The sequence below is a fragment of the Anneissia japonica genome, unplaced genomic scaffold (assembly GCF_011630105.1).
Source record: "Anneissia japonica isolate Jap-2015-1 unplaced genomic scaffold, ASM1163010v1 scaffold670_len1213532_cov191, whole genome shotgun sequence".
Classification (NCBI taxonomy): Eukaryota; Metazoa; Echinodermata; class Crinoidea; order Comatulida; family Comatulidae; genus Anneissia; species Anneissia japonica.
Window position 1 is genome coordinate 980,609 of NW_022693499.1, and position 9,492 is coordinate 990,100.

The following is a 9,492-nucleotide window of genomic DNA, read 5'->3' on the forward strand; positions in this document are numbered from 1 at the left end:
GTATAATGCTCATATTCCCAAAACGATTGATACTGGAATTAGTAATCACTACTATAAAAGGAACGTTTAACATATACATACACTCATAATATTAATACAAACCGATATAGCATGTTGGGCCAGCAAAATATATTGCGCAGTCACAATCGTAGCGATTAATTCCATCTACGCATATCCCTCCATTATTACAGGGCTGACTGGCACATTCGTCTACATTTACCTCACAATTTATACCATCAAAACCATCTCGACATGCGCAAGAATAGCTATTTACATAATCAGTGCATAGGCCGTTGTTTGAGCATGGTCGAATTTCACATTCGTCTATCTCAATGTTACATGTAATCCCTGTAAAACCGGGTGAACATAAACATTCAAACTTATTTACAGCATCCATACATGTTGAGTTATTTTGACAGGGGGCGCTGTCACATTCATTAATGTTTATTTCACAATGACGCCCTCTATACCCCAGCGCGCAATTGCATTCGTAACTGGCCAATCGGTCTGCGCACTCGCCGTTATTTTGACATGGCGAACTAGAACATTCGTCTATCTCATTTTCACATATGTCCCCGTCGTATCCATTTGCACAATGACAACTAAACGCATTTTTCAGATTCGAACAAGTGCCGTTATGTAAACACGGACTGCTCAGGCACTCGTTGATATTGGTTTCACACTGCGTACCCTGGTAGCCGTCTGCACATGAGCACGTAAACATATTTACTAAGTTATTACAGGTAGCGCCATTTTGGCATGGTAAGCTGATGCATTCATTGATATCTTCTTCGCACATTTTGCCAGTATACCCGCGTTCGCATTCGCAAACATACGAGTCAATTTCATCGATGCACGTTGAATCGTGTTCACATGGTGTGCTTTCACATTCATCAATATCGACCTCACAATTTCCCCCAGAAAATCCAGCTTTACACTGACACTTGTACTCATTAATACGATCTTCACAAGTTCCGTTATTCCTACACGGGTTACTAATACATTCATTAATGTTATTAGAACATTGTACCCCATCAAATCCACTTTGACAATTACAGATGTAACTTGCAACAGAATCATGGCACGTACCATTATTCTGACAAGGGGTGCTCTCGCACTCATTAATGTTCAGCTCACAGTTTATACCATTAAACCCATCTGAACATGTGCACTGGTAACGATTCACAAAATCGATACATTCAGCGCCATTTTCACATGGGTCGGAGAAGCACTCATTAATATTTGTTTCACAGTTCACACCTGAATATCCGTCTATGCAGACGCAAGAATAATTAGCAACCAAATCGATGCATGTTGCATTATTCAAACAAGGGTAACTGAGGCATTCGTCCTCTTCGTTTTCACATAACCTTCCGTAGTAACCATTAGTACACTGGCAACTGAATTGAGCAATTTCGTCTGTACAAGTTGCGAAGTTTTTACATGGGTTGCTTGCGCATTCATCCATCTCAATGTTACACATTTTGCCTTGATAGCCAGCGGCGCATGTGCACGTGTACGTATTGATTCCATCAGTGCATGCGCCGTTATTTAAACATGGTGAGCTAGCACATTCGTCAATATCCTCGTCACAATTAAAACCGCTGTAACCGTCCGCGCATGTGCACGCATACGACCCAACCATATCTTGACAATCGCCAGAATGTTTACAAGGCGAACTCTGACATTCGTCAACATCGATCCCGCAGTCAGCTCCTTCGAATCCTTTAACACATTTACAGATGTACTGTGCAATACCGTCTACGCATGTACCGTTGTTTTTACATGGCTTAGTAGCACATTCGTTAACATCAATTTGACACATTTCACCGATAAATCCATCGACACATTCACATTTAAATCCTGATACTAGATCGACACAGTTGGCTCCATTCATACAGGGTCCATCTTTACAATCGTCATCATTTATGTTGCAGAGTTCTCCAGAATAACCGTCCTGACATTCGCACACGAACGAATTGACTCCGTCTACACATGTGCCAAAAGCACACACAGACTGCAGACACTCGTCTATGTCAGTTTCACAATGAACTCCTTGATATCCAGGTAAACACTCGCAAGCATACGCGTTGACCTTATCAATACACGTTGCGTTATTACTACACGGGCCACTCAAACACTCGTTGGTCTCGGTAGCGCAAGTAGACCCAGTAAACCCTCCTGCACAAGTGCAAACATACGCATTGATTTTATCAGCGCACGTTGCTCCATTCCTACACGGAGTGTATTTGGCACATTCGTCTACATCCTCATCACATACCTTTCCTTGATAAAAGATAAATAAAACACGTTAATAATTTTGGCGCAAAATGACAGTTATGCATTATCAAGTTGAGATTTAGATTTAGAATTCTCGATCTTATGCCATTCGACCAGCCTTTTGCCACTTGGCCTCCTTTTTGTCACCCGGATCTAAGACTGTTTTTAATAAGCAGGTTTCTCGACAAGGTCGTTTACCAACACAGGAAACTTTTACACCCGGCATTTTGATTCACTTTCAACTCACCTTCGAATCCGGGAGGACAGGCGCAGGAGAAGCTATTTATCAAATCAGAGCACAAGCCCCCATTTTTACAAGGTGAACTCGCGCATTCATTAATGTTGATGGAACACATCGTTCCTGGTATAAGAAAAAACATTCATAACAATAAAAATACAAGACATATTATCAAAGATACAAGGATTATTATTTTATTAATAGCTGTGAGGTAGTATCGCTACTCATGTAAATTTGTGTTATTATTTTTCATTATTCGAACTGTTGTCTTAATATCTTAATTCACCTGTGTATCCTGGAAAACATGAACAGGCAAACGAACCAGCACGATCGACGCAGGTACCACTTTCACAGGGGGAACTAAGGCACTCATTTATTTCAATCTCACAATTAACTCCTAGAAGAAAGATCGATAAGTAATGTAATAAGGCCTAAACCATACAAAGCGGTATACAATACGAGATAGATATACAACCTTTATCACATGGTTGTTTCAATGTAGATGAACTGAAAATGGCGAGTCGAATGGCCGAGCGTTTAAGGCAAGGGCGCCGCTACCTACAGCCATAATATCGGTGCTGGTTCGAACGGCGGTCGCTTATGGTTCTTCTCGGATAAGGACAATAAACCGTAGGGCCAGCGTACACTTTTGACTTTTGTGGACAATAAAGAGCACATTACATCTTTCGAGACGAGTAGAAGTGTCTTATGACACGACGGGACTCTTAGGGAGATGGAAGTTGTGGGAATGAGCCACATTCGTCGGGCCGAAGCCTTCAACTATAAAGTTGGCCCTCCACCCTGAAGAAGGAGAAAGAAAATGAAGAAGAAGAAAAAGAAGCTTTTAGAATTACATCATCATCATCATCATCGTCGTCGTCGTCGTCGTCATCATCATCATCATCATCATCATCATCATTATTGTTGTTATTCATCATTATCCAAATTTGCTTTTATGCTATGATGGTGTACCTGTAAATCCTCCTCTGCAATTACATGTGTACTGGTTCATCCCATCGACACACTCTCCGCCATTAAGACAAGGATCACTATTGCAATCATTTACTTCTTGGTCACACACAGAACCTGAAGAAATAATTAATATTGACCGAGACAAAGTGCGCGACATAAATTGTGCAAAAATCAATTTCAGTGAACAAGTCCCATTTCAAAAATCCCCTGTGATATATGTCGTAATTATTGTATTCTACGTTTGAACAGGGTGTACAAATGCTTTGCCTTAAGTTTCCAAAAGTGAATGTAAATTAGAATAATAGTTACATAGGCCAATGGGTCGTTTATTATGTATGGGGTGCCATACGCAGCAAAAGTCCATGTTAAAATCAAAATGTAATTGCAAAATTCAATGTGTAATTTATCAAAACGTAGGCGTAAATTTCTCAAAATGTAGATCTAGTTTCACAAAATGAAGTTCTAATTTTTAAAAACGTAGTTCAAATTTTTCAAAATGTAGTTCTAATTTCTTTAAAATGTAATTCAAATTCAAAACGTAGGTCTGACTTGATCAAATGCCCTCTCCAAATTCTATTCCAAAACGTAAATGAAAAACCAGGCTGGTTTGAAATGCATTTGACAACAACACTAGAAATGGACTTTTGCTGCGTATGGCACTAGACTTGCGAAATGTAAATCAAAACTAATCAGCCAAGCATGACGTGGGCCTGTTAGTAACATTCTGTATAAGTAGTCATTATGATTACAGGTTTACATTGTACCAAGGTCAATATTAACGATCGCATTTATTTTTCATTGAAAATTATAAAAAAAAAAACTTAAAAAAAAGTTAACTTAAGGATTTTAAAATTTTCAAAAAAAACTGTACACTTCAATAAAAAACAACGCGATAGGATATGAAGTTTGCGAGAATAATTGGTATACTTGTACTGTATTTTCTGAAGCGCCGTTCGTTTTTGGGGTTGCTACAATCAGCAGTTGTTACATCAGTGGCGTCTCGGGCGCTGACTGAGGGGAGGGGGAACGCCAGGGCCCCAAGTGCGAGGGCCTCCTCCTCCCCCACCCCCGACATTGTTTAAACAAAATATAATATAAACTATAATACCGTAGTTTCATTCAATGGGGCCCGACAGTTTTAAACAATAAAAGCTGGGTTCTGATGTTTGAAATGGTTCTGATGTTTGAAATCATGCTTCTGATTTTGTGATCAATCTGTTTTGCAGATTGATCACACAGTTAATTTTTCAATCTCCAGCAAATTTTAAATAGCATCCAAAATCCTCCTTTTTGGAATGTAAGGAAATAGATACCGTAGTGCTTTTCCTTTGTTTGATCGATTGTAACTCCTGATTGTAGCAACCCTAAAAAGAATGGCACTTCAGAAATACAGTACAGTATACCAATTATTCTCTCAAACTTTATATCCTATCGTGTTGTTTGTGTCTTAAGTTAACTTTATTTATTTATTTTTTATTTTATTTATTTTTTTTTAAGCGTACAGGTTTGGAATATTTTAAAATCCTTAAGGGGTCATCCATTATTTTCATCATTTTCACGCGCGTACAAAACGTACGCTGTCTGACATTGAATTTTGCAAGTACATTTTGATTTTAACTGGACTTTTGCTGCGTATGGCACCCCATAGCTGACTGGGTTCCCCCTTGAATCTGCGACTGTTCAATAAACACACCTAATGTCAAGCGAAAGATTTTTTTATTCGAAAGATTTTTTTTTTTTTACTTCATTGAGTTTTTACAACCTATAACACCTGTCTCTTATACACATCTAGATGTGTATAAGAGACAGGCAGAGGGCGAAAGGAGAGCTCGATTATTTTACCACTCACTAATTTTGAATTTTCTATTGATTGTCAACGAACACAACGCTATTATCCCCGACGCATCAATCAGGATGTAAAAAGGCCAAAAGGCGGAGACCTAAAGACAGAGTTTTTTTTTTAGCCGGAATGTAGTACCCAGCTATAGAACAGCTATCCATGCTCAGCATGGAGTAACGCCTACGCGTTCTCGTGCTAAAATCCGCAGGCCATCGACCCTTTATATAATGATTTTGATAAACAATCATAATTCTCTGTAATATCTCCTAAACATTTAACGAATGAACTTCCTTGTGTTGTGGTCATATTAGACTGTTATATTTTTAAAGAAAACCATTCAGCAAACAACATAAAACAAAATTCCCACGTCGGTGCATACATAAAACGTATAATTTCCTGAAATTTGGATATAGAGCGGACTTCCTTATGATTTAGGCCTAAGGAAATATAAATGTATACGGGTCTGAACTTTGTAGGTGACAAAGTGTTCTTCCTTATGTTGTGGTCATATTAGAATATAATATCACTAAAGACCATTTAAAAAACAACATGAAACATAGGGCCTATATCAAACTTTTAGGTTAAAATTTCCGCTTCCGAGCATGCCTATAACGTAATTTTTTAGATGTATATTTTCATGACAGTCGAGAATGTACTGATTATATAACCTCTGTCTCTTATACACATCTTTATATAACCTATAGATAATTACTGTTGTCCGATTGTGTGCATTGAAAATGTGATGACGAACTCGGGATACGACCCTCGGTTGACACTCATATCAAAGGGCCTGTTAATAAACCAATCACAGGAGCCTGTCGTCACCTGCTACAATACCTTCTTCTCCTTATCATCATCATCATCATCACATTATCATCATCATCTTCATCATCGCAATTATTAATTGTCCATGCTAAAATGAGGGAAATCTATCATTTCAGTGTGTATTCATTCATCAATAGAAGTCTCGTAATGCACGTAAGTGCATTTCTCAGCATCTAGAAAAAACAAAACTCTGCGAAGCTAGGAGAACCCCAAGACTAACTGCACTCCCCCCCCCAGGTTTTCCTCCCATGACCCCGCCCACTCAGGGAACACATCGCTCACCCTATCGGCGACAGTTGCCGACAGTTATCGGGAAGGTTGAACCTGGTTCAACTTTTCCGAATGCGTTGCAGACGCAGACGAATCAGGGTGCGTTGCTGCCTTGCCCATCGTCTGTGAACCACAACTGACACGACTGTCGGCGATAGGGTGAGTGATTCTTGGAAACCGAGCTAAAATTCTGGATCAACTCCTGAGAGGTCCCTATTCTCAAAATTGTCTATTCCCTCAGCCCCAACCATGGTGGGGGCAGTGAGGTGGACCCTCACGCACCCCCTACCGCCAAAATCCTTCATCCGCCCCAGGGGTGTCTAAGAGAGGAGGAGCATACGAGGGAGCATAACTGCGTCGGGAGGAAGTCAATAATTTTGTAGAGAAACACTGCTTTGAAAAAGCATTTTTACCGTCCGAGAGTGCCATTTCCGAGCGTCCAGAGGGGCCTATTCTTAAAATTTGCTCCAAGGGCCACTAAATTATATATAAATCATCAAAGAAAGGTAAATACTGTGTTCGAATAAAGGACATAATAATACATCGGCTCCGAGTCCCGCCAAAGGCATTTTATTACACAATTTCTTTATTCATTTATTTACAGGACTATATTCGTTGAGAGCTATGCTACACAATGTACTATTATGTCCTTTAATCGAACACTGTATTTACCTTTCTTTGATGATTTATATATAATTTAACAGTGTTAACGGCTATCTTGATTTATATTTATATATACATATATATATATATATATACATATATATATATATATATACATACACATATAAAAGTCTTTATGTCAAGCGTTGACAAAGACTACTATATATATATGTATATATATATATATATATATATATATATATATATATATCTGTATCGCTATAAAACACTGGAAGAAAATAATCATTTTATCATGTGCTCTTTCACAGGGGGGGGGGGGTAGGTTAGCAAAAAGAATATGTTTTGTACTCTCGTGAAAATGATGAAAATAATAGATGACCCCTAAGTTAATTATAAGTTTTCTTTTTATTTTCAATGAAAAATAAATGCGATCGTTAATATCGATCTTGGTACAATGTAAACCTGTAATCATATGACTACTTATACAGAATTTTACTATATTATAGGCCTAAGCTAGGACCAGGCCTCCTACTATAGTATAGACGCCTAGTCCAAGACCTTGTTGCAAATCCCAACCCACATAAGCCTGGCCTATAATGCCAAGCATAGGGCTCGGCATTTGAATTGCATTTTAAAGAAATTAGAACTACATTTTGGAAAATTTGAACTACGTTTTCAAAAATTAGAACTTCATTTTGGGAAACTAGATCTACATTTTGAGAAATTTACGCCTACGTTTTGATAAATCAGACATTGAATTTTGCAATTACATTTTGATTTTAACATGGACTTTTGCTGCGTATGGCACCCCATAATTATGGCCTCCTTCCATTTGTACTACGCGAAACATTTCGTGTGTTCATGTAATTGTAAATGAAATACCGGATTAAATTTCATAAAAAAGTATTGAAATGTTTTTAAAGCCAGGCTCCGGTGGAAAAAATTGTTGTTTTAATATGTTGTACAAGAGCGTAACCACCCTTTTCCCACCAATCCCCCCACCCCACTCTGTAAAAACAGCATTCCCCCACCCCACACCGTAAAAAGCTCCACGCAATGTTGTCCCGTTTTTGGTGACACGTTTTAAAAGCTGAACGTGTTTAGACATAGCTTAATGTATTTATGATCTTGACGTGTTTAGCATTAAATGTGCTTAGGTATTTGATACCATGATGTCAAATACCTAATCACATCTAATGCTAAACACGTCAGAAATCTAAACACATTAGGCCGGACCTAAACAGTGTCACCAAAAACGGGACAACATTGCGTGGAGCTTTGTGTTTAAATGCTCTACGCTGTTTTTACAGTGCAGTTTTCAAAAAGCTGTATTTCATCAACTGTTTGCAAGTTTTCGTCAAATGTGCTTTTTGCGTCCCACCGGAGCCTTGTTTTAAAGAAAAATCGACCGATAGATCGTCAATAGGCGCTATTGATATTGCAAAGCTCATGCTTGGATGTACGGGTGTTTTAAGCATTAAACTTTTGATAGGCCTATTAATGTTATATCGGTTATTAGGCCTAATCCATTCTAAAGTCGTATCGAAAGAACAAGATAAAATGAAAGTCATACAAACAGCAATACATAAAAATGTTATGCATGGAATTAAGACCCCAATCAAGCCGAGCACACACTGCGCATACATGGTTTTTTAGATAATATTTAGGGCATATTTCCCTTTAGCTTAGGTGATATTCATGGCTCTTTTAATATACATAATCGAAATAATATTAAGATAGATCAATTCCTAAACTAGGTTTCATTACGAGTTACTTTATTAGTAGTGGAGATGTTTTTTAGTCGTGATAACACATGTCGAGGCGCGCACTACGGATCGGTTTTAATGACGATTGGCTCAGACTACCGAAGTAGTCAGCAGACGCGTCGCGTCGACAAGCGCTTACATCAGAGAGCGGAAATTGTATCGTTGGCTGATGGTATAGGTGTGTGTGAGGCCCAACAAAATATAAATATGCTATTTCTAACCTGCTAATATTTAAAGTTTCACAATAACATTGTTATTTAACCACTATAATATTACTCAAAAAGAGTAGAGTTTAAGTATCTTGAGACGATACCTGTGTAGCCAAGCGAACATGCGCAGTTGAAGGAGTTGATCAGGTCTTCACAGGTGCCGCCGTTAACACATGGGTCACTTTGACATTCATTCACATTAATTTCGCAAAGAGTACCTACGCAGAACAGGATAGGAACGATGTTAGTCAATAATCAATTATACACATGACCATGCGGTAGCCTATACAACATACAACAGACACAACATTCATCACTATAAAAACGGCACTCTCATGCGCACCTGTACTTGAGCATGCGCAGTCAGACTTACATTCTGACACGTACGTACCTATCGAATGTCTACTAGCCACTGCATGGCATCCAATCGCAGTGATCGATAGTTTCACTTGGCGTAACATTATATAT

The 9,492-nt window shown here is 38.5% G+C and overlaps 1 protein-coding gene across 1 annotated transcript in view; it reads right to left on the reverse strand.

Moving 5' to 3' along the window:
* Window positions 1–9,492, reverse strand: part of LOC117100770 (fibropellin-1-like) — a 31,483-nt gene that overhangs the window by 5,958 nt on the left and 16,033 nt on the right. Inside the window, exons 6-10 of the mRNA XM_033240584.1 lie at window positions 9,129–9,242; window positions 3,491–3,604; window positions 2,805–2,915; window positions 2,528–2,641; window positions 103–2,286 (exon numbers count right to left, since the gene is read on the reverse strand). Coding sequence (XP_033096475.1) covers window positions 103–2,286; window positions 2,528–2,641; window positions 2,805–2,915; window positions 3,491–3,604; window positions 9,129–9,242 — 2,637 coding nt within the window. The remainder of the gene's footprint in view (window positions 1–102; window positions 2,287–2,527; window positions 2,642–2,804; window positions 2,916–3,490; window positions 3,605–9,128; window positions 9,243–9,492) is intronic.